At 46.2% G+C, this 25675-nt stretch overlaps 1 protein-coding gene and 1 non-coding gene across 2 annotated transcripts; both read left to right on the top strand.

The window, feature by feature from the left end:
• Window positions 1-46: 46 nt before the first annotated feature.
• trnat-agu (transfer RNA threonine (anticodon AGU)) lies at window positions 47-120 on the top strand. Its single transcript has one exon. It is a non-coding gene; the product is annotated as a tRNA-Thr (tRNA).
• A 3586-nt stretch (window positions 121-3706) lies between these two features.
• On the top strand, window positions 3707-25007 carry shprh (SNF2 histone linker PHD RING helicase). The gene is made up of 29 exons (XM_062469210.1): window positions 3707-4896; window positions 6272-6401; window positions 6598-6816; window positions 7033-7111; window positions 7228-7378; window positions 9044-9149; window positions 9602-9858; window positions 9944-10591; window positions 10958-11209; window positions 12159-12237; window positions 15189-15352; window positions 15857-16113; window positions 16859-16980; window positions 17164-17252; window positions 17354-17446; window positions 17884-17991; window positions 18264-18406; window positions 18502-18675; window positions 18803-18865; window positions 18987-19212; window positions 19526-19663; window positions 20499-20600; window positions 21004-21075; window positions 21969-22157; window positions 22791-22883; window positions 22971-23057; window positions 23216-23394; window positions 24024-24104; window positions 24254-25007. Exons 1-29 carry the CDS (start codon window positions 4291-4293, stop codon window positions 24348-24350), a joined length of 5004 nt encoding a protein of 1667 aa, XP_062325194.1. The 5' UTR covers window positions 3707-4290; the 3' UTR covers window positions 24351-25007.
• The last annotated feature ends 668 nt before the right edge of the window (window positions 25008-25675 follow it).

The following is a 25675-nucleotide window of genomic DNA, read 5'->3' as shown; positions in this document are numbered from 1 at the left end:
TCGAAGAGAAAACAGAAGCCTGAGCCCGTCTGATCCGATGAAGCAAGGCGCCGTGGCTTAGTTGGTCAAAGCGCCTGTCTAGTAAACAGGAGATCCTGAGTTCAAATCTCAGTGGTGCCTCTTTAGGCGCCAGCTCAATTTTGCATCCTTTGTCTCAAAGTCAGGCGTGCAACGGAGACAAAGGTTGCGCGCCACAAGTCACGCTCTGTGGTTTGTACACACAGCTCACACAGGGACTTGAATGCTGGGGCCTCATTTATCAAGCGTGCGTAGAAATTGTTCTTACGTGGAGGTTTGGAATATTCCCACGAACAGTTGAAGGTGCGATTTATCAAACATTCGTACGAGCGCCGTACGCACACTTCAAGGAGATTATCCTTGATAAATCTCACCTGTTCTTAGTCTATAAACTTGTGCACGAACACAATCATTTGCATACGCCCCATATTATCTAAATTAGTTGAATCACCACCAATAAAAAGGGAGCTAACAAGTTCAACTAGAAATTGGTAATGAAAATGGAGCAAGAAAAGAAAGGAAAGAAAAAGAATTTTTCGCAAAACGAAATTGAGGTTTTAGTGTCGGAGGTTGAGTGCAACCACAAAGTTTTATTTGGAACACTTAGCGGTGTTTTGACCAACAAAAAAAAGAATATGCTTTGGGAAAAGGTAGCGATTGCTGTTAACGCAGCATCTTCTCAGAGGCGCTCATTGACAGATATAAAAAAGTGCAAAAAAGGCCGTAGCCGCACACAGGCGAGACATTGCTGCAACTGGAGGTGGACAAGTTGAGACGAGTGTTTCTCCCATGCAATTAAGAATTGCAGCAATTATTGGAGAAACATCGCAGTCTGGAATTGTGTCAGGTGGAGACAGTGACCTAGTCGCAGGTCCTACCGTGTCCAATTCACCGGTGTCTACTCATGGTCAGGTTGAAGGTAAGTAGAATAATTTGATTTTCAACAGTGTTGTCAATATTGTGGTCACCACTTTATTTGACAGGAAATTATAATCTGCTCTGATGCAGTAATCAAATAATTCCATAAATTGCAGTGAGTGGAGACAGTTCCGGAGTCATCCTGGGAGAGGCAATTATTCCCCCCCGCTGCGACCCACAGTGAGGCGCCACGCTCCCGCTCCACATCAAGCCGTGAACCAAGGGTCCTGACAGACTCAGTCCTACAGAAACAAGACGAAATCATCAACTCCATCAAAGATATAAATGAGAAATTAACTGGCATCTGCACTGCACTCAATGACATTAACAAATTCCTACAACAACTGGTTAACTGTGCCAGTCAAATGTTAAATAAATGAGCTGAAGGCATGTGGGCTGTTCTCTTCTTGGGGAGGTACTTACTCGAAAACGTTGAATAATCTCCATCCTCCTTTGAACTGCCAAGGCATTTGGAGGTTGGAAAGGTGGTGCGTCTGGCATCGTTTTGTCAGGTTGGTCTTCCTGAACAAGTGGAATGCCATGCTTGATGGCCATGTTATGTAGTACACAACAGGCCATGACTATGTTGCAAGCCTTTTCCGGTGTATACTGCAAAGCACCCCCAGCAGATGACAAACAGAGCCACCGGCCTTTCAGAGTTCCTATTGTGCGCTCCACGATCGACCTTGTGCGACTGTGTGCAGAATTATAGGCTCTCTCCTGTGCCGTCACAGGATTGGTCAAAGGAGTCATCAGCCACGGTTTCAATGGATAACCTCTGTCTCCTACAGGGAAACCAATAGGTAAATAGAATACACTAATGGCAAGTACTTGATGCCTGGGCAATACATACCAATAAGCCATCCATCCTGAACAGCTCCCTCCTCTAAGCGAAGGCCAACGTTGCTGTTCTGCAAAATGAATGAGTCGTGCGTTCCCCCCGGCCATCTCGCCACCACATTCAACAAGTTCTTTTGCGCATCCGAGATGATTTGCACATTAATTGAGTGGAGGCCTTTTCTGTTCACGTAATTGAACTTGTTCAGGGATGGTGCTTTAATTGCAATGTGGGTGCAGTCCACCGCTCCAATTGTGTTTGGGAAGCCGTCGACCGCAAAGAAGCCTTGTTTGACTTCTACCTGTTGTGCTACTGTATATGGGAAAAGTATGTACTGACGGGATCTACTGATTATTGCATTTAAAACAGCAGGCATCGTTAGGCTGATGGAGGGTTGTGAGATGCCAGACCGATCAGCAAGCTCACGCTGAAAAGTGCCCGTCGCCAAGATACCCAAGGTGGATAGCACCTGAATGTGCACTGGAATGGCATTCGTTCTCCTTGTTGGTCTTTGTAGAGTTGGTCTTAGATCCTCGCATAATTCCACTAAAATGGGTTTAGGGAAACGATATCTACTAATGAGCCACTCATTACTTTCTGCAAAGAAGTCATATCTGTCTCTGAAAATGCGCTCTCGGCGAAATGCGGCGTGTGCTAAATCTTCCAACACAGCTAGATCTGCCATCTTCTCTTAGATATTCCGTGTTAATTGACTGTCTTTTATAGTGGTCCACAAGCATATTGTAACATTACACTACATTACATCAATTCGACAATATTAACAACTCCCCTTATGGTGTTCAATTAGGCTATATCATTACAATATTTCATGATTTTTAAATTTTATTTCATGGAAATCCTTGCAAAATGCTTTCATTATTGATTTAAATCTTATAGGCCTATATAGTTCCCGTGTTCACGATGCAATTGCCTTGTTTCACCACTTGGAATTGTTCGTACTCAGCTACGCATAGTATTGACCATTCTTAGATTTACGCACACCTCCAAGAAATCTCTTGGCATGATAAATCGCTACTTTTGCGTGGATTCATTCGTACGCACGGTTTACGCACATTTTAGTGCGTACAAACGGTTGATAAATGAGGCCCCTGGTCACTTCCATTTTTCTCTCGAGGCATGGACAACACAGCTGACAGGGGAGGCTCTCCCTGTCAATACACATGCTAGAAAGAGTTTTGGTTTGCCAACGTTGTTGCTAATGTTGCTAATGCTCTGACATTCTGGTTCTTCTGGACATAGATATATATAAAGACTAGATGTCTTACGGCGGAGACTAGAACGTCCGCACATGGCGGCCATCTTGCTACAGTCAACTCGCTCATCAACATTGTGTTGATGCTACATGTACTTTTTAAATGACCATAACTTGCTCAATTTTCAACCGATTTTTAAACGGTTTGGTTTGTTATCAACGTCAGAGATGTCGTTATGCCACTGCATACTTATGAATAATTATGTTTATTTTTATTTTTATATAGAATTGAAGAATGCATGTATATATGTCTATGGTAGTCAGTCCTTCACTAACCAATCAGCATTCGTTAGCAGAATGCTAGCGTGTTATGAGCAACAACGACTTACCCTGTAAGAAATCGAAAGGACATAAGTACTCGTTCATTCAACTTTTGACCTGTTATCCATGTTGAACATGCAAAAACTACAATCAAATCTGAGATTTCTCAACGACAATCAGGTGAAAGAGACCAATTTAGCCGTTTAGCTCCATAGACTCCTTCTTTCTGCACTCGACCGCGATCACTCCCAGTGGAACTCTGGTGGAACTGCAACAAAATTCGGTACAATGGGGCTTAATAGGGAGTGGACAGGCTCTTCGTAAACAGGCTCTGGTTGGACCCTTCTCAATTTCGTTGAGGCCTTTGCTGCCATCTAGTGTTTTTTTCTTTTAACGATTTGTTCGAGCAAGACCTCAGTTCCTGTATTGAAAGATGGCGCTCCGCAGTGGAGCGGTCTCGTTGTGTGAAACTTCAACATTTGAAAGCAAAATCCAGCATGATTGTTTTCTGACGGTAACTAGCTGGTCGTGCTTGTACATTGACCACAGTGGCTAGGACGCTGGAGATATAGCGACGTTCATGGATAATAGCCTACAACTGAATGAGTTTAGGTATTGATCTCATAAACAACTAACGAGATAACAACATCAATGTATGTTCTGCAGGGTTCAGATTTTACACCTGCTGTACCTACCCACAGGTATTATTTCAGTGCATCTAATATCAATGTATTGCATTGTGGTGAACTGTGGTACAATTGTGGTGATTTGTCAGCGTTGCGGGACGATAGGAAACCTACATTTACCACCAGCTAATGCTAATCCTACAATGCTTTCAAGTTGACAACTTTATTTATGCGTTACAGCATCTTGTCAGTTAACCAGGGTTTGAGAAGCTCTTGAAATTCAAACGTGATTACAGCCAAAATAGCTTTCATTGCATATAATATCATAGTAGAGGTAAGCGACATAAGCTTTCAACATGAGCAACCGAAGAAAACGGGCTTCGCCGGTACGGATACACGAAGAGGCTAAGAAGAAGTTGAACTGGAACATGCATGAGGACCGGAGGAATGAGGCCTTCCAAGAGGACGAGCAGAGTCAGGTCAGTTCTCTTCTCACAGCAGGGGGACAGGACGATGCACAGGTTGGCTGTTCCAGCTCTGCCCTGTACCTGGATCCAGGATCAAAACTAGGGCCAGGACCAGAACCAGAACCAGGAGAGGAGCTCCCATGTTCATCCTCAGACACCACCTCCTCAGCCTCCTTGTCTCTCTCTGTCATCCCGGCCTCTGAGCTGGGCCGGACTTGGACTTCACTAATGGGGGAGTTCAGCCTTCGGAATCTAGGGTCTATGCCTGGCTGGGAGCATCAAGCTTTCATGCTCCACCGGGTCTGTGACCAGCTGTGCCTCCGTCTGAGCTGCAGGGAGGGGGAAGGTGCAGGGCCAGGCCCAGAGACGAGGCCTCATGATGCGGTGTGCGCAGTGGAGTGTACTCTGCATGGTGTTTCCCTGGAGGACTTAGACTGGCTGCAGAAGAGAAGAGCTGTGCAGCTGTGCCACCAGCCAGGAGATGATTCAATTAAGGTGAGTTCAACTTACAGGACAATTTGTGAGTTAAGGATTTCTTTGCGGGTAAAACCAGTGCTGGGAACCCCTGTAGCTCATTGGATGAGGGCTTTCCAGCAGTGGCCCTGCGTTCAAATCCGATCTTGGCCCTTTGCTGCATGTCTTCCCCTCTATCTTTCTCCTGCCTTTCCTGTCACACTTCACTAACAAATGGTCCAATAAAGCAATAAATATACTAGGGATGGGCGATATGGGTAAAAAATGATCACAATAGATATTTATATTTCCATTTGATAGCGATAACCTAATTAAGATGATATTAATACAATTTGTTTCAAAGGTGCATATTTGCTTCAGACAAGAACGCCTGTACAAACCAAATGCTTCATGTTTCTTTTTTATTGTCAACTCATAAAATGTCATTTTAGAGCTCTATAAGCTCAGTAGGCTACTGGTAGCTAGAGGAAACAGAAATGATTTGTTCATTTCCCGACTGGGTCTTCGGGTACGAGTCTTTGGATCATTTTTCACGTGACCTGCATAGGCTCAGAAGAGGAAACAGAAAGGATTTGTTTACCTCATTCACTTTTGCGTGACTAGGTTTAGTAAGACGTGAATGATATTCGTTCACAAGTAATACCGTATTTCTTCGATTAAACGGCGCCCTCAAATAAACGCCGCCCTCAACTAAACGCTGCACCAAAAATGAACATTGTGTCATAAACGCCGGCCTCGAATAAACGCAGCACCACAAATGAACATTGTGTAATAAACGCGGAAGAAATACGGTAGTAGCAGCATGTCATTTTAATGAACATGCTCTTGTGTTGCACTAGGGGCCCACTGCTAGCTAAATACGTTAATAATAAACACCGCTGCGTTTAATAGAAGAAATACGGTAATTACAGGTTTTATTTTAACTTTTTTTTACTTTACTTACAGTTCAGTGCAGTGTAATTGTTTGCCGTGATAATTAAATGCTAGTGTGATAATAAATGACCATTTCAAATCATACAAACTGTCATGATGCATTATTTTAATTCAGGAATTTTTCCTTTAAAATAGTAGGCTATCTGCTGGTTTACATGCACTAACATATACACGATAATATGATAAATGTTTGCAGTGGACGTATTTAGGCCAGCGAATTGGCTATATAATGTTAAGCAACAATTTAAAAATGATTCGTTCATTTTACTGAATGAGATTCAAAGAACCGAGTCAGTAAAATGATCCAAACTTTCCATCACAATCCGCAACTTCCTGCTGCATCACAGAAATTAAATGGACTGCTGTTCCTAATTATCTCTATCGACATTATTGAAAATGAATTAATGTTATGATATCTTTATTGAGGGAAGTCATTACTTCGCAAATATTTTTTATCACCCAGGTGGGGATCTACCTGCTGGAATCCGGGTTGGGGAAACTAGAATTCCTCAGCGAAGGAAACAGTCGTACAAGGAAAGTCAATCAGCTGATGCAAAAACTTATGGAGTATTTCTATGACTTCATCATCCCTGGTGAGTCCTCACAAAGAGAGCAGGGGTTCACTTCCTGTTCTAGAGCCAGCTTGAATAGATGGTTATCTAAACCTTCATGAATTAAACTGTGTCCTGGAGCGCTTGTATGTGTGGTTAAACTGAAGTGTGTGTTGAAGGACAGGTTGGTGCTCAGTTGTTCTCTTGGTCTCTCCCCTGTGTCTCTCTCTCTGGGCAGAAGTGGTAGAGAACGAGGAGGAGGAGTGTGACACGGACCTGGAGAGGCAGAACGTGGAGGAGCTGTATGACTACGTGAGGCACCTCCACCAGACAGAGAGCCAGGAGGAGCGCTATGAAGTTCAGCACAAGGCTCTGATACCTGTCCTCAGGCCCTATCAGAAACAGGCCGTCAACTGGATGCTGAGAAGAGAGAAATACAGACACAACAGCCCCAAAGGTATGGTTTTGAAGGCAGGGTGGGTATAGCTCTGTGTTAGGGGATTTGATTGCCCAGGTTCAAATCCCACCCCTGTACATCCCTTTGGATAATAGCATCTGCTATTATAAGGAATGCAATACATTACTGTACAGTACAGTAATGTTGATACAGCCTCTGATCTGATTGATTTCGGTTTTTGATTGACCATTAACCAAATGACTCCTTTCAAACCAGAGCAATCCTTGCATTTCCTGTGGCGAGAGGTGGTTACTTTGTGTGGGAAGAAGTTGTTTTACAATCCCTTCACCGGCTGGTGAGTTACTTCCTAGTAAACATCTCCTAGTTCATTAGTTAGTTGTATTAATAGTAAGGCAAACTTCTCCCCATCTGCAGTGATAAAACGTGGATCCTTCTGTTGTGTCCTTGCAGTGTGATATGTGAGTTCCCCCTGGCTGGGGTGGAGTGGCCTGGGGGCATCCTGGCAGATGAGATGGGTCTGGGGAAGACAGTGGAGGTCTTAGCTCTCATCCTGTACAACACTCGAGAGGGACTTGAGCAGGAGGCCTTCACGTTGCCTGTGGTGAGAGACGTTGTGAAACAGACATTGGCCGGGTTTCCCAGATTAGTTAAGAAGCTCTTAAGCGCTAAGAGCTTCTTAGGAGCGTTCTAAGAGCGCTGTGAAAGAAGGACGTGTTTCCCAGAGTCGTTCTTAGCTTAAGAAGATCTTTCACTAAGAAGGAAATGTAAGATCAGCCTGACCCACTCTTAACAGCCTTCTTAGCGACCAAACGCTCACTGCAGCTGCATCAGGCAAAGTTATATCTGACACTCAAAGGAATACTAAAACCATGCGTGATGATAAATGTGCGCCCACAGCTGCAGAACAAGAAAAATAATAGCATAAGAAGAAAAATAAAGATATAAAAATAAATAATTGCCCATGTGTTCCTGTAGCACATAAATAAAATGAATCATCATTACTATCACTCATTACGTTTTCACACACATTCGGCATCTGCATATGAGTTTACAATAGCTATAAAAACATCAACAACCCTGTGGTATTTCACAGATATCAGGGAAACTGACAGGTGTAATTGAACTCGGCTGGAACCTCATCAAGAGAGGCTCCACCTGCTAGTCTATATAAAGGCGTTGCTGAAGTCCACGCGTGTGAGACACCATGGCTGCAATACAGCATATTCTCGCTGCTAATCAACAGCGTCGCCGTGCGCGAAGCCAGACAGTTTATATAAATGCCTATGTGCGTCAGCACTTCTCCCCACTGAATGTGCTGTCGGACCGGGCTGTCCAGTCCAAGTACCGGCTTCCCCGTGTGGAGATCCAACGCCTCGTCAGAGGGCAACCCGATGCAATTTTGCCCTCAGCCCGGAGGTGCAGCTCCTGGCCGCGCTGCGTTTTTACGCAGTGGGGAGCTTCCTGGAGGTGGTTGGGGACGGCACCGGCCTCAGCAAGGCATCGGTTTCACGGAGTGTGGCAGCCGTGACACCGATCCTCCTGCGCCATGCCCGGACACACATCAGAATGCCCACCATACGGGACGAGGTCCGCCAGGTCCACCGTGGATTTCATGCCATGGCTGGGATCCCCCGGGTGATTGGTGTCGTGGATGGCACACTGATCCCAATCCACAATCCCTCCCTGGTGGATCCGTGCTGGATTGGGAGGAAACATTACGCTGCCTTCAACATAGGGTGCCACCCCCCTACTCCCAACATTAAACCCACTACCATCACACAACCCATACCAACTATCATGTAGGCTATAGGGCTTGAAAGCTAGGAAATGACGCAAAATGATCCACAGAACACATGGTTGAAAAGGAAAAGAAGTTTATTTAAAAAAAATAAGAGAAACAGGGTGTTGTGTGTGTGATTTATGCGCTGATAAAGTGGTGGGTGATCGATTTGCCTGGCATCGATTGACTTAGTTTCAGCACCACGGCGGTGGGCAGCTCCCTCTAAGAGCTTCTTAAGAAGCTTCTTTGGCGGGATCTTAAGAAGGCAGTTAAGAACGCGTCTGGGAAACACCCCTATCTTAGCGCTCCTTCTTAGCCGAACCCTTCTTAAGAGCCTTCTTAAGTCCTTAAGAACGATCGAATCTGGGAAACCCGGCCGATGTGTGTTCAGGATTCCCACAGGACATGGGAATCTTCTGAAGCTTGTGATCTTAGTTTGTGAAAAGTACCTTGAAAGTGTGTGTGTGTGTGTGTGTGTGTTTGCAGGGCAAATCTGTGAATTATTTTGTCCCTCCTCCTCCACTGGAACACGAGGAGGAAGTCATTCACTACAAGGCAGAAGTTGGACCCAAAGTCAAGATATCGTACCCTAGTAAGCTCCGGTTCAAAAAACACAATTTATTCCACAAATTCAAAAATCTATTCGCATTTGAATCGCGATTCAGTCTTCAAGCGATTCATATCGATTCACAAATGTCTAAAATCGATGTTTTTCTTGTTTTTATTTTTTGTAATGTTTTTATTTTTTTTGAAGTTTACTAAACTGCAAGAAAAATAATACATTTCAAGGTTTTGATGCAGTAGGATTTTTTTCTTCAACACTTAACTGCCTATCACAGTCAAATAGAAACAAGTAACACTAAACAGCAAATTGGAATCAAATGTAAGCATTATATTGAATTGAAATTTGATTAAAAATCAAAAAAATCGTGAATCCAAAAAATCGTTAATCGATTTTTAATTGAATTGTGACCCCAAGAATCGAATTGTGAGGTACCAAAAGATTCCCATCCCTAATGATTGTCTTCTGTCATCCATCTCCAGCTGTGCGTGTGATGCTTCTCACTGCTATCAAAGAGATGCGTGTGGGCAAGGGGGCGTCCGTCAACGCCATCTTCGCCTACATCCGCACAACGTACCAGTATGACCTCTTAAAGAACCGCAACCACATCAAGAGGGCCCTGGGTAAGCTGATTGACGAGGAGCTGGTGGACAGGGTCAAGGGTCGCGGTTTGGCCGGATCGTTCAAGTTGGGGAAGAAATACAAAGACCCGAAGAAGAAGACGCCTGCAGCCAAGTCTGTGAGTAGGTTAAAGGCCTCACAAGTATGCATTTAGTTGTTTTTTACAGGCAGCAGGTTAGCAACCATGTTCGCTTCCTCTGCAGAGTCCTGTTGGTGACTCTCAACCCAGGAGAACGTCCCAGAGGCAAACAGCGAAGGAGAGGGGGGACGCGATCTCCGCTGCAGATAACAGCCAGAGCCCCGGTTCCCTCGACTTCCCCCAGGAGGAGGACGGAGCGAGACGCGAGCCGGGGGAGAGGACACACGGAGATGAAAGGAACACGTCTGAGGACACGTCGACCGGTGCGCCCAAGAAAACACCAGAAGGAGAGACCTCCGTCTACTCCCAGGTCAAGAGTGACCAAGGTGCCCTGGCGAGGGAGAGACCCATGCCAGAGTCCCTTCACAGAGACATACCCCCTCTCCTCCAGGAGCCCCCGACCCCCACCAGGGCCTCGGCGGTCCCCTTCAACACCCCTGACTACCGCTTCGAGTGCATCTGCGGCGAGCTGGGCCTGGTGGACTACAAGGCGCGCGTCCAGTGTCTGAACTGCCAGCTGTGGCAGCACGCGGAATGCGTTAACTACAAGGAGGAGAGCCTGGGCACCACGCCCTTCTACTGCCCCCACTGCCTGGTGGCCATGACCCCTGTACCCACTGGGGCCACACTCATCATCTCCCCCAGCTCCATCTGCCACCAGTGGGTGGAGGAGATCACCCGCCACATCAGCTGTTCATCTCTCAGAGTGCTGGTAGGAGAACCTGGCTCTCATCAGGACTCATAGGGAAGGGTTCATTTATTATAGTATCAATCTATTATTATTATTAACACCTACATAGTCTTATTAACACATATTAATGGTACATTTGAGCTATTACAAGCAACTGGATCTAAAGTATTATCTATATAATGTACAATCAATACCTATAACAATATGAATTCATCGATATATGGTATATATACATGGACATTATAAATAATACAATAAAAAGACATGTATGTATGTATACACACACAAACTGTTTATATGTTTATATATTCATCTGAAATACCTATAACATAACATTGTTATACAACACAACCTGTGTTGGTCTCTACTTCCTGTGTCCTAACCCAGGTCTACCAGGGCGTGAAGAAGCATGGCTTCATCCAGCCTCGCATGCTGGCCGAGCAGGACGTGGTCATCACCACCTACGACGTGCTGCGCTCGGAGCTCAACTACGTGGACATCCCCCACAGCAACAGCAAGGACGGGCGCCGCTTCCGTTACCAGAAGCGCTACATGGCTGTGCCCAGCCCCCTGGTGGCCGTGGAGTGGTGGCGCATCTGCCTGGACGAGGCCCAGATGGTGGAGTGTACCACAGCTAAGGTTACTGTCCCTACTGTCATAATATAGTCATGTCCTGTTCCTACTGTCATAATATAGTCATGTCCTGTCCCTACTGTCATAATATAGTCATGTCCTGTACCTACTGTCATAATATAGTCATGTCCTGTCCCTACTGTCATAATATAGTCATGTCATGTTCCTACTGTCATATTATAGCCATGACCTGTCCCTACTGTCATAATATAGTCATGTCCTGTTGCTACTGTCATAATATAGTCATGTCCTGTCCCTACTGTCATAATATAGTCATGTCCTGTCCCTACTGTCATAATATAGTCATGTCTTGTCCCTACTGTCATAATATAGTCATGTCTTGTCCCTACTGTCATAATATAGTCATGTCCTGTCCCTACTGTCATAATATAGTCATGTCCTGTCCCTACTGTCATAATATAGTCATGTCCTGTCCCTACTGTCATAATATTCAGTATCATAACATCATCAAAGGCAAATCACATCTTAACTATCATAATATACTATACCATGAATAATATACTATACCATTTAATAGCCAGATTGTTTCTACTATGGGGGGTCAGATGGCTGAGCGGTTAGGGAGTCGTTGAAAGGCACTTCACCCTACTTGCCTCGGGGAGAATGTCCCTGTACTTACTGTAAGTCGCTCAGGATAAGAGCGTCTGCTAAATGACTAAATGTACTATCATAATATACTCTAGCTAGCATAACTTCATCATAGTCATATCAGAATATACTGTATCATAAACGATCATCATAGCCAATCCTGTTTACATGATCATCATAAATACTGTACCACAGCTGCTGGGTACAGGTGTGGGTAGTTGCGTCTATCACAGCCGTCATGTCCTGACTTCAGCTGCTGTGGCTGTTGCATTTTGGGTAGCTGTGTCTTCTCATACAGGGCCTTCATGTCCTGTCAGAGCCTGAACCAGAGCTTTCCTTTCTCTAGGCAGCCGAGATGGCTCTCCGCCTGGCGTCGGTCAACCGCTGGTGCGTCAGTGGAACACCTGTGCAGCGAGGCCTTGAGGGTGAGCTGCTTTTCATTGTTTGTGACCTTTGATCCCTCCATGACCCCTGACCTTAGGAACTGCTGGTTCCTGTAGACTGATAGGACGTGCTGTGTTCCTATCAGGTCTCTTCAGTCTGGTTCTGTTACTCTCAGATCTCTATGGTCTGGTTCTGTTCCTCTCAGATCTCCATGGTCTGGTTCTGTTCCTCTCAGATCTCTATGGTCTGGTTCTGTTCCTCTCAGATCTCTATGGTCTGGTTGTATATATACTATACTATACTACAGGGGTTCTCAAACATTTCATCCCACGACCCCTAAAATAATGGAGGTGGTTTACGTATACGTGGGAGTAAAACTAGGCCCTGGACTTTGATCCAGACCGGCCCACCAGAACCGGCCCCTGTATACGTCACCACAGCTAACCTGCTAATGCATGCACATTCTGAGTTTGATGTGATGCTAGTTCGATAGTTAATGCGAGCACGTGTAGGCCTTTATTTGAGCGCAAAATATTTTTTGAGCTTTGTGTAAAATAAACAACCGTTTTTCAATTGGTAAAACCTTGTCTAGTGAAGGTGATGTCATTTGGTCTCTTAATTTTTCAGCCCCACCCTTACGTTTCTTAGCCTGGTTTTCCATCGTTATTCTTCTCCCGGTGCTCCCCATGGCCAGTCCGCTACTGCGGGGCTGTGCCACGGTGGTGGATTTTCAAGTGATATTATTGGGTGTGCTCATGCCTTCGGCGAGCACAACCATTGTTGTCTCACATATATATTTATTATTATTTATTTTTGCCCCCCTAAGGATCCGCCAATATTTGGACTACATAGACAACGTCGGTGTCAAAAGTTTCGTCTTGCGTCTTGCGTCTGCATGCTTTAGGTTTGAATTAAGTTTTTGTGGCAAAAAGTGCCTTTTGTCGGCAAAGGGAATCAGTGCCAGCCTAACGTCACAACGTCAGCCCACGTCAGCAACGACTCATAAATACGACGTGTAAGGGATAATGCCCGACGAGGTGTCCAATATCACCTGATAATGGACGATGCGGAGGCGTGAACCCCGTGGGGAGGAGGGCCACAAGATCATGATGATGATTGTTCTTGCTCCGGCTTTAACTTATGGGTATTCGGCAGCGTTGCCGCAACCGCAGAATAGCTTCGCTCGCATCTTTCTCCGCCGCCATTACTGAACTACAACTCAAACTAGTGCACGACATCAACGTCATCGTTCTCAGCCACTCCCTCTGTTCGCTGATTGAACCTACAAAAAATTTGTTCTAAAAACCGACTGATGCACTGAAATCCCAGACCTAGTACAGCAGCACAATCCAAATTGAGCGGAAGTACGTAGGAGGGCAGAGCCAGGCTAGGTCTGGCCATGAGATAAGTCAGATGTCTCCAGTTAATTTTCTACCGGCCAGATCAGCGAACAGAGGGAGTGGCTGTCGTGCGCTAGTTTGTGTTGTAGTTCCGTAATGTCGGCGGAGTAAGATGCGAGCGAAGCCATTCGGTCCGTTGTTGCAACGCTGACAAATATCCATAAGCTAAAGCCAGAGCAAGAACAAGTTTGTGGCTAAGGCGAACGCTAGCGATTGGTTATGGAAGATCAGAGTGGCTCTGGGCAGATCCAATAGTTTTAAACTTCAACAGAATACCCGCCTACAAGGAAGTCAACGCTTGTCAATGGAGCGAGGTCAGACTCTGTACAAATGAAATGTACGAGTGTCTGGTTAGGACCAGGCTATGTTTCATTCATCATTTGCCTGAGAAAGCGACCTCCGTTAGCCAGGCTAGTTTTTCCCGATCACTTGGTCAGGCTATTTAAAGGTATCGGGGTCAAGTGACTTTTGTGCATGGACAAATGAAACGTAAATGTACTTGTCCAAAGGACAAGTGCCTCAAAAAGTGAATGTGAAGCCCTGAAATCCAGTGGCCAGAGATATATGATGACCTGATCGACACTCCAAGTGTATTATACCCGGGAGAAGTTCGTCTTTTGCATCCGACATGCGCAGTTGAGCATGCTTGACAGTCGTGTGACGTAGGGTGATAATTGGTCTATTCGTTTTCAACAAACAACATACTACGTTGCTCTGATTGGTTGTAGGTCCATCCAATTGAGCGAAGAGGCATTTTTTTCCGGGTTTGGTTGAAACACGCCCCATACTCACAGCCCAACGCAGCGGTATCAGACTCATATTCTGACTAGAATTATGAGTATGACAACGTCAGGCTAATTGCCCCCTAAATGAATGTCAAACTTATTTACGTTTTTGGGGGCATATTTTCAGTTAGCAGACTAGCAGGCTGTTTGAATCGTGATTCCATCTGAAATACTGCCGGTGACAACGTTGTTACTGTAGCTTGTTTCAAAGGGTGTTCGCTTGTTTCAAAGGGGGTTCTTAATGAATTATGCAATATGAATAGGCTAAATGCTTGAAAATATCACTAGAAGGGAAAAACTTAAGGGGACAGACCCATCTGCAACCGTAGCAAGCAAGCACAGCATACAATTTCCCCAGAAATTGTAACCCTCCAGTTTTAAATTCTCGTGCTGTCAGGGGGTGCTGCAGCACCCCTAGTTCCCGCGTCCATGGGTATTTCCTCTCCACTGAAATCCAAAACTCAGCCAGTGTCTTGGCTGAGAACGCTGCCTTTAATCTTCGGTCGCTTGACAGTTTAACTAATGCGTCCTCCTGGTTGGATGTCAGATGGTTTGCCGTACTTACAGTGAATGGAAAATCAAAAGGCTGATGGCTTTTTTATTTGCATGCATTAATTTAACTATTATTTTTAACTTGTAAAACTTTTGGCTAAAATATGCTATTTCTAATTGTTTTAAAATGTTCCTTGATTTCTGGAAATCATCTCGCGACCCCCCCTCGCTGTCTCGCGACCCCCACTTTGAGAACCACTGCTATGCTATACTATTCAGATGTGTACAGTCTGGTTGTGGTCGTGTTCCTCTCAGATCTCTATGGTCTGGTTCTGTTCCTGGGAGTGGACCCCTACTGGGTCAAGTATTGGTGGGACCAGCTGCTCTACCGCCCCTATCGCCGTGGCAACACAGAGCCCCTCTACAACCTGATTGGCCAGCTGCTGTGGCGATCCGCTAAGAAAGATGTAATCGATCAGGTCAGAGCTACAGTGTACTACACAAATACATGTACGTAAATTTAAGCATACACACACACTGCATTATATTGACATTTGATTAATTGAGCAGACACTTTTATCCTAAGCGATACAAATATTGTTCGCGTACTACACTGTACTATACTGTACTACACTGTACGATACTGTACTATACTGTATTATACTGTATTGTACTATTCCAGTACGTTTTAGACGTTTCCCTGATCCAGCACACCTGATTCAAATGAATGCTCATTATCAGGCTTCTGCAGAGCTTGATACCGAGCCATTCATTTGAACCAGCAGGTAAACATCCTAGAACATACAGGACAGTGGACTTGAGGCCCAGGATTAAAAGGCTATACTATACTATAGTATACAGTAATGTACTATGCTGTACTGTACTACACCATACTGTACTGTACTATACAGTATATGCCTCTTGCAACACATCCCAACATCAGCCCTCCACACTCCTCATGCTGTTGTCTCCCTGGCTCCCAGATCCAGATCCCCCCCCAGACAGAGGAGGTGCACTGGCTGCACTTCTCCCCCGTGGAGGGCCACTTCTACCGGCGGCAGCATGAGGTGTGCTCCCACGACGCCCTGGCCAAGCTGCGCAAGATCTCCGACTGGACGCTAAAGCTGGGAAGCCTGGACCGCCGCTCTGTCTCTGCCTTCCTGTACCCACTGCTGCGGCTGCGCCAGGCCTGCTGTCACCCACAGGCCGTGAGAGGCGAGTTCCTGCCCTTTCAGAAGAGGTAGGAGCTTAGCGGTTAAAGCAAGGAGTGTCCAACCCTGTTCCCCGGAGAGTAGCCTTCCTGTAAGAGCCAAAGTCATGTAGTCTGTAGGTTTTGGCTCCAGCCCCGTTGTGACCAACTCGATTTAACAGGTTAAGAAGCCGGTTATTTGAGTCAGGTGTGCTAGATTAGGGTTGGAGAGAGAACCTACGGGAAGGAACCTCTCCAGGAGCAGGGTTGGACAAGCCTGGGGTTAGAGCGTGTGACTGCAGATCATGGGATTGCAAGGTCGAATCCCACCCTTGTGTCGTTTTGCATGAAAGCGTCTGCTAAATGAATATGTTGAATTGAATTTCCATTAAATAAATAAATGTCATGTAATTTATACTCAATGAATACATTTCATGTGAGTTTGGCTAAATGAACACATTTAATTTAATTCGAGCCTTGTCAATCACTTGCCAGGGTCAGAAGGTCAACAGGAGATCCTTTGGAGGAGGGGAGGGGGGTTGGGTGGGGGGGCGTGGAAGAATGGGCTTGGTGTCGTGGAATGAGGGTGGAGGTCATGAGACTCACGGGGGGGGGTACTGGAAAGGCTTTCTTTATCTGCTTGTGTGTGTACTCGTTTCCAGAAGATCAGCCTGTAATTAATTAGCCCGGGGGGGGGGGGGTGACCTCTGCTGCGTGAGAGCGGGCGCGGGGGGCTTGTAAGTGGGTGTGCTGAACAAGCGTCTGACCCGGTGCGCCTGGTCTCTCTCGGCTGCAGCACCATGACGATGGAGGAGCTGCTGAAGTCCCTACAGAAGAAATGTCGAGTGGAGTGTGAGGAGGCCCACAGACAATTGGTGTGCGCTCTCAACGGCCTGGCCGGCATCCACATCATCCGAGGTACTTCGTCCACTGCTTTCCCATGGGAACCTGACCCACAGCAACTGTCTTGTGATCTCATCACCGGGACTGGCCTCTCATCTTTGTCCCAGGCCGGGCTCTGAAAGACGGTTTGTAGACTGGTTTGTGGAGTGCGGACGTTTGTGCAGTATTAATGAGCGACGCTGTGATTGCCACCTGCAGATGAGTTTGCGGATGCTGTGGAGATGTACAGGGAAGTGCTTCGCTCGTCGGAGGAGCACAAAGGCAGGCTGAAGACCGATTCCCTACAGGTGCAGCTTGACCTCTCTTTGACCTCTGTTACTGGGCAACAAACAGAAGAAGAAAAAAATCATTGTTGATCCTTCCTTTCTTTTGTTTTGTGGGGAAACAGAGGCTCCATGCCACACACAACTTGATGGAACTGCTGAACGCAAAGCACCCTGGGATACCTCCTACACTGAGAGATGATCAACTGAAGGAGGAGGTAGGAGAGTGGGACTACCTTGTAAAGCTGTCATGTCATTTTTACAGCAGGCCTACATTTACATTTAGTCATTTAGCAGACGCTCTTAACCAGAGCGACTTACAGTAGGGCGAAGTGCCTTGCCCAAGGACACAACGTCATTTGGCACGGCCGGGAATCGAACCAGAATACATGAATGGTCCTGATAGTGTCATGGAATTTCTGCTAAATAAATAAATGTCATGTAATTTCTACTCAATGAACACATTTCATGTGAGTTGGCTAAATGAATACAGGTTTACAGCAGACCTACATACATGAATGGTCCTGATACTGTCACGTCAGGTTTACAGCAGGCCTACATACATGAATGGTCCTGATACTGTCACATCAGGTTTACAGCAGGCCTACATACATGAATCTGAACGGTGCTGATTGGTTCTGCCCTGGTGTTGCAGGCAGAGCAGCTAAGGCAGCACTACATGACCAAGTCCAACTCTGAGGTGTCGGAAGCCCAGCAGGCTCTCCAGCCGGTCCTGCAGAACATCCGAGAGCTCAAACGCAAAGTGAGTGTCGATACCAAGACATACAGCATGGCCTTGAGTAGCCTGTACTACTGCATGTCCTGAGGAACAAGCTTGAGTCTCCAGCTCTACATGTAATACCAACGAAGAAAATGGTTGAATGTTATATTTGTGTGTCTGTATTACCCATTAAGAACAAACTTGAGTGTTGAGTTCTATCGTGTGTGTGTCCCTGTGTACGTCTGTTAGAACAGGCATGTGTGTGTCCCATGTCGTTGACTCTAATTGTGGTTCTTGTCACTCAACCGCTCCAGGTCAACCTGCGCTCCCCCTGGTGGTTGGATGTCATACAGCGGGCCATCCAGTACTCCATCGACGACGACCTGGTGTCCCGCATCCAGAGCGAGCTGACCTGCAGCTACAAACAGCAGGCCCACAAGCTGACAATGGCCGACAAGTAACATTTTTAACTTTTTTATTATAGGTGGGCTCAATTTGGGTGTGTTAGGTAGGTCAGTGTGTGTGTGTGCTAAGAGAGAATGCCGCCTTCAGGTTCCGGGATGGTCGCGGCCTGCAGTTCCTGCTCAGCACCCAGATGGATGACTTGATGAAGTCCCAGGAAACGGTGCAGGGCGCCGTGAAGAGACTTGAGGGCACACCGTCCCAGGCCGTCATCGAGGAGGCCACCCTCTGTCACCTCCGGCCTGTCCGCCTGCCTCTCAACAAGTAAGAAATGCCACTGACCTCCAACAGTCCAGCTCAGTAATTACCCAGAGAGTCTAGAGATCTCAAATGCGTGGGTGTCTCCCTCCCACACTTTCTAACATTTGGAAATGTCTTTGTTACCGTTTAGCTGTGTGTTTTGCAAAGCTGACGAGCTCTTCACTGACTACGAGTCCAAGCTGTTTTCACACACGTGAGTATGCAAACCCTAACAAACTTCTCGTCCTACGAACGCCACCTTTTGAGAAGGTCGCTATTGATAAGGCAGATAGAGAGAGATTGGTCCCTGAGCCCCTGTGTCCCGCCCCCGTCAGTGTCAAGGGTCAGACGGCTATCTTTGAGGAGATGATCGAGGACGAGGAGGGTTTGGTGGACGACCGCCTCCCCACTACCAGCCGCGGCCTGTGGGCCACTAGCGAGACGGAGCGCTCTCTGAAGGCCATCCTGTCCTTCGCCAAGGCCCGGAGGATGGACTCGGACCTGCTGGAGGAGGGCAACACCTTCATGGAGCTCTTTGAGAACTGGAAGAAGGAGTACAAGGTACGAACGACGGATGGTATGCTTTGATTGACAGGCAACACGTCATGGTCCAAAACACAGGAAATAATAAACAAAATAAAAGTAAATGACAGAAATTTGTGTTTATACATACAGTATATGAGTGTATATATATAATATTTAAACAGTGTTGTGCAGAAGTCTTAAGCACCCAAGATTTTGTACATGAATATCGACTGTCTTTTTTTGTCTTCTGAATTTGTGCCGTTTTGTGAATTTGTTTAGTCATTTTATTATTTCTTCAAGCCTTTTTGCAAATGAAGACATGAAACTCATGAAAGCTTCCTACTCACAGGTGCTCCACGAGTACTGGATGGTTCTGAGGGACCACGTGTCTGCCATAGACGAGCTGGGCATGGCCACCGAGAGACTGCGCGTCCGCCTCCCAGACGAGCTCAAGCCCAAGGTGCTGCACATCATCGAGCCCCACGAGGTGAGCCATCATTGTAGTTTTATACTCAGACAATGTATATATGGACAATATTCATATGAATGATATTGGGTGCCTTAGACTTTTGAACAGTACCACACAGTAGATATATATGTATGTGTGTGTGTGTGTGTGTGTGTGTGTGTGTGTGTATATATATGTGTGTATGTATGTGTATATATACACATGCAGGGTTTTTCCTGGGTCAAAATGGGTCTTCGGTGCTCCAAAAAAAACGCTATACAAATCAATGTATTTATTCCCAGGTATTTAGCAATTTCCTTTTGTTTTCTTCGTGCCTACACTATATATTATCATTCCAGGTTAAGAATACCAATGGAAGCTGCGTTGGAAATCGTTAATCAAACTTTTGTCAGAATTTTGAGTGGAAATTTCATTTGCATTTGTACAGGTGTATTCGTGCATGTCGGGCTGGCCCTCGCAGCGGAACGACAGTTTACTGGCCGCTCTGTCCATTCGCGCACCTCATAGTTGCGTATTGATCAGACAAGAAGACACGCTTATCAACTCGATTACTATTGATCAAAACAGAGCGAGGGTTCGGCTGTAGCCTACTTGAAACATACTATTGAGAACATATTCGCTGACATGCATTGCACGCTTTTTTTTTGCCTTAGGTGCTCAGGATTTGTCATAGGCGCTCTGGAAAACGGCTTAGGCGCGCCCAAATTCTCTCTATGCAGGAAAAACCCTGAACATGTACATTTACACTTTGATGAAAATATTTCATAGTAAATCTTTCTACTCCACAGTATTGAATGTGATTTTCTCGTGCTTAGCCCGCGCCACCATGACCTTTGACCCCTCTGGTTCTCAGGTGGATCAGAACCGGGTCAAGCTGCTAAATGACAGAGCCGTGGCAAAGTCTCAGCTGCAGAAGAAGCTTGGCCAGTTCCTCTACCTGTCCAACCTGGAGAAGGTACTGTCACAACACACACACACACATGCCCCTGCTTTGGAAACACAGGGGCATGCTCCCTGAACCTGACTCAGTCACATGACTGAGTCACATGGTTCAGCCTCCTCTGGTCTTGAGGCTATACAACAGGGTTATCCAACCATGCTCCTGGAGAGAAACCCTCCCGTAGATTTACACTCCAACTCCATTTGTCACAAACATGATTCAGCTTGATATTCTAATCAGGTGTGCTGGATAAGGGTTGGAATGACGGTACAGTGGTTCTTCATGAACGGAGTCAGTGCTGCTCACCTAGTTCTGCTAACCTATCATGTCACATGTTTCGGCCCCTTCTAATTTTGCTGGAGACTTTGTGACACAAGATCCCAATGTGTGTGTGAACAGTGTGTGTCTTTGCACTCAGTCTCAGGACAAGGCGACCGGAGGAGTGAACCCAGAGCCCTGTCCCATCTGCGCTCGCCCCCTGGGCCAGGAGGTGAGAAGCCGCCCTGCAGCTTAAAGAACCAGACGCTGTTGACAGAAGAAGTAAAATGATCCTCCAAGTCTGGTCATTTGCTGTCCTGATCCAGATTCTTTCTCTATCTCTGTCTCTCTCTCTCTGTCTATCTCTGTCTGTCTCTCTCTATCTCTGTCTGTCTGTCTCTCTCTCTCTCTTAGTTCAGTACAGGGTTGGCGACCATGTAGAGACATGGTCACCTGACCATGTAGAGACAGAAATGACATGCCGTTGTGTAAATAAGATAAATAACAGAAGGCCATTTAGTTTGTTTAATAAAAGAGCAAGCTATAGACCTGTTTTAAAGGAATGGTAACCTTAAATTACTTATTTTGTGATCTGGTGCTATAATAATAAAAATACAAAAAACATAAAAAAATACAAAAAACTGCCCCCCCTAATATAATGGTAGGGGAAACACTGGTAGCATAGTAGGGGGGGGCAGACAGAACATCACCCTCTCTGCCAACAAATCAGGGCTGGACGTGGGGGTTTTAATTACAGCTATCCTCCATCTAATGCCCTCCCTTTCTCTCACTGCCTCGCTGGATCCAGGAAAACCGGCAGAGGCTATAAATGTACCTCAGGCATACAGACATACCACACATTCTGTTTGTTTGTCATTTCTAGTCGGCATCTACCACTCCCAGCCCCTTCGCGAGGATGGAGGTTGTGTTGGGAGTGAGAGTGTGTGTTTTATAAATGTGTGTGTGCCCTGTGGTGTGCTCGCTAATAAGACTACAGCTGTGTTTGAGAGTATGTATTCATCAGTGTGTGTGTTTCCCGTGGTGTGTGTGTGCCAACAACACTATGGCTGCCTTTGACAGTGTGGATTCATCAATGTGTGTGTGTGTGTGTCCTTTGGTTGCCAGTGGGCCGTGCTGACCTGCGGCCACTGCTTCTGTAACGAGTGCATCGCCATCATCGTCGAGCAGTACAGCCTGGGCTCGCGCCGGCGCTCCATCAAGTGTGCCATCTGCAGGCAGACCACATCACACGCCGAGATCTCCTACGTATTCACCACACAGGCCGCTGACAGGGGCCAGGACATCCCTGTCAAGGTGGGGTTATGTAGAAACACACACTCGCAGTAAACACACACACAGTACACAAACACCCGCTGACAGTACATACACACACCACACACACAGTACACAAACACCTGCTGACAGTACATACACACACACACAGTACACAGACACACACTGACAGTACACACGCACACAGTACACAGACACCCGCTGACAGTACATACACACACACAGACAGTACACAGACACACACTTACAGTACACACACACACACAGTACACAGACACCTGCTGACAGTACACACACACACACACACACAGTACAAAGACACACACTGACTGTACACACATGTACACAGACACCCGCTGACAGTACACAAACACACACACAGTACATAGACACCCGCTGACAGTACACAAACACACACACAGTACATAGACACCCGCTGACAGTACAAATACAGTACACACATACACACACAGTACACAGAAACACTGACAGTACACCTACAGTACAGACACGTTGCACACACTCCACACAATGGGAAGGTCAGGGTCTGGGCCACAGTGAACACCACTGTTCAACTCAGTGTTGTGTCGCCATGGCAGCAGGACCCAGCCACATAAACAACATCAAGGTCAAAGGTTGCTTGTCGTTCTTCAGGGAAGCCACTCCACTAAGGTGGAGGCCGTGGTCCGAACCCTAAAGAAGATCCAGCTGACCGATCCAGGAGCCAAGTGCCTCGTCTTCTCCACGGTGAGAGCCAGGTTTGATGTTTCACCTGGAACTGTATAAATGTTCTCGTTCAGGTTGTCGGTACCCCTCTCTGTTCTCTGTTTCCAGTGGCAGAGTGTGCTGGACATCATTGCCAAGGCACTGTTTGACAACAACATGGAATTCTCTCAGATCAATGGCATTCACAAATTCCAGGTTTGTAGATGGTGAAACCGGGTTGAATTGCTTAAACTTAGTCCAAGAGAGAGAGAGGAAGTGACATGGTCGAGCGACGTGATGCTGTCCCCCAGCTCTCCAGAAACCTGAAACCCCCTCTTGTTTCTAAACCTCAACATCTGTCACTTGGCTTCCAGGAGAACCTCTGCTCCTTCAAGTACGAGGAGAAGATCAACATCCTGCTGCTGCCTCTCCACACCGGCTCCAATGGGCTGAACATCATCGAGGCCACCCACGTTCTGCTGGTGGAGCCCATCCTCAACCCGGCCCATGAGCTGCAGGCCATCGGCAGGGTACACCGCATCGGCCAGACCAAGTAAGTCCTGGGGCAGACTGGGCCTCCCCTGGCTGCTCTTTAGAGGCCGTGGTTCCTGTTTAACGTATCTCTTTCTGTCTCTCTCTTGCGCTCTCTCAATTCAATTCAGCTTTATTAGCATGACACTACAACCGTATTGCCAAAGTTAGAGGCACAATAACAGATAACTATTAATCAACAATACCAGTCAAATACCAGTCAAAAACAACATAAGGAACAACAACCAGTATTGTTTGAAATATGTGGCAACAACAAAACACTCAGATGAACAAAAAGTGCCAACAAATATACCATAGTTACCACAACTACACAGTAATAAACTCCTCTCTGTCTCTCCTCTTTGTCTTTCTCCTCTTTGTCTCTCTCTCTCTTTTTCTCGCTCTCTGTCTCTCTCTGTGTTTGTATCTCTGTTTTTCTCCTCTCCCTTCTCTCTCTCTCGCTGTTTTTTTCTTTGTGTTTATTGTTCTGTCTCTCCTCTCTCTCCTCTGTCTCTCTCTCCTCTGTCTCTCTCTCCTTTGTCTCTCCTCTTTGTCTCTCTCCTCTCTGGCTCTCCTCTCTCTCTCCTCTGTATCTCTTTGTCTCTCTCTCACTGTTTATCTCCCTGCCTCTCTCATCTCTCTCCCTTTCAGACCCACCTTTGTTCACCGTTTCCTCATCAAATCCACCATTGAAGAAAGAATGCAGGCAATGTTGAAGACCGCAGAGAGAAGGTGAGATGCTTCATATGAAGGTTACATAGTAAAATATCTATTTAAATCTAAATCCCTCTATTAACAGCATTAATATTAACCATATTAACATGCTCTTGTCTAGTAAAGGTAGTGTATTGTGATTTCTGAGCTTTGTGTCGTGTCTCCAGTCACAGCGCCACGTCCATGAAGCACTCGGAGGCCGCCGTTCTGACGGTGGCTGACCTGGCCGACCTGTTCACCGAGGACGGCGAGGCGCTGGAATGAATGGCGCCGCGACACTGAGGAGACCCCAGGACCCGGGCTAGGACACGCGCCAGATTCCCCTCACCAGCTACACACGAAGCGGAGGCAGTGTTGTCAGTGTTTTAACCCCCACCCACCCCGTCTCCTACTTCCTTCAGGCACTGGGGGGGTCGCACCTTAACAGGTGACCATGTGATCCCTTTTGGAAGTATATCGAACACTTATTGGAAGCTAGACCATTATTAGATGATTACTCTCCAGCCTGATAAGACAGGAGGCCGGAATTTGCAGACTGGGCCACGTAGCACTGGCAGGAGAACATCATCGTAACCATCCTTATCTAACAGCGTTCCAGAGTTCCGACAGTCTATAAACAATAACCGTTACCAATATGGTTTTACAAATAAACTAATACAGTTTATGTATGTGCACTACCACAGAATATGACAAATGGGTCTTTTTTTAAGTTGCCTTGGTGATACTGTCGTGTGCAATTGTCATTAATTGTGTGTTAATACATCACAACATTCACAAATGACAAGGACTTGTTCTGATAAACGTACGAGGGCCAAATCATTCTGATCGCAGTAAACACTGTGACCGTTGGAGGTGTTTTCTCTTTTTAGCAAATAAAAGGCTGTCATGTACACATTTTACAAAGCTGTTTTGCCCTACTTATTTCTAGAGAGTCTTTCTAAGGCAGAGCCCCTTGTCTCCCTGTTGTAAAGAGTGGGCAGTAAGCCATCCATTGACCTTCACAATGTGAAGGAAAGTTATGGTTCTGTTGCAATTGTCCCTCGCACATAGAATCCATGTAAACCGTCTGTCCAGTCAGGTGAAGGTAATCCTGTCTGTCTGGGTTGAACTACGCCTATTTGCAAGACAAAAAAGCCCACAATACTTTACACCTTCGTAAAATCTCGTAAACATTACATTTCACAGAAAGGGAAAAAAATATTCATTTCCGTTTATCATTGTAAGAGTAAATAAGGGAAGATCTGACCCTTAGGAATTACTTCTTTAAATAAGGGTCCAAAGCTTGCAGATACACTTAGGTTGAGCAAAACAGATATACTAGCACAAACACTCACTGCACACGCCCTTGACTTGTATGTTATTCATCTCAACGCTGGGATTCCCGTACCAGTAAAGCTTTTGCCATGCCCTTTAAAAGGAAACCCAGACAAAACTGAAATCCTCCCCTGTTGCATTGTCTGTCTCTGCATGCTAAGCAGACTCCTTGTTCTCTGTAGTAAGACAGAGTTGTGGGGTGTTTACTAAGGGGGTGTTTCTACTATTGCCCGCTTGTATGTGTGTTACCTTGGACTCCCCTTGTCCCCCCTATT

Source organism: Osmerus eperlanus, chromosome 9 (genome assembly GCF_963692335.1).
Source record: "Osmerus eperlanus chromosome 9, fOsmEpe2.1, whole genome shotgun sequence".
NCBI classification, from domain to species: domain Eukaryota; kingdom Metazoa; phylum Chordata; class Actinopteri; order Osmeriformes; family Osmeridae; genus Osmerus; species Osmerus eperlanus.
The sequence above is the reverse complement of the archived record's forward strand: the minus strand, read 5'-3'. Positions and strand labels throughout refer to the sequence as shown.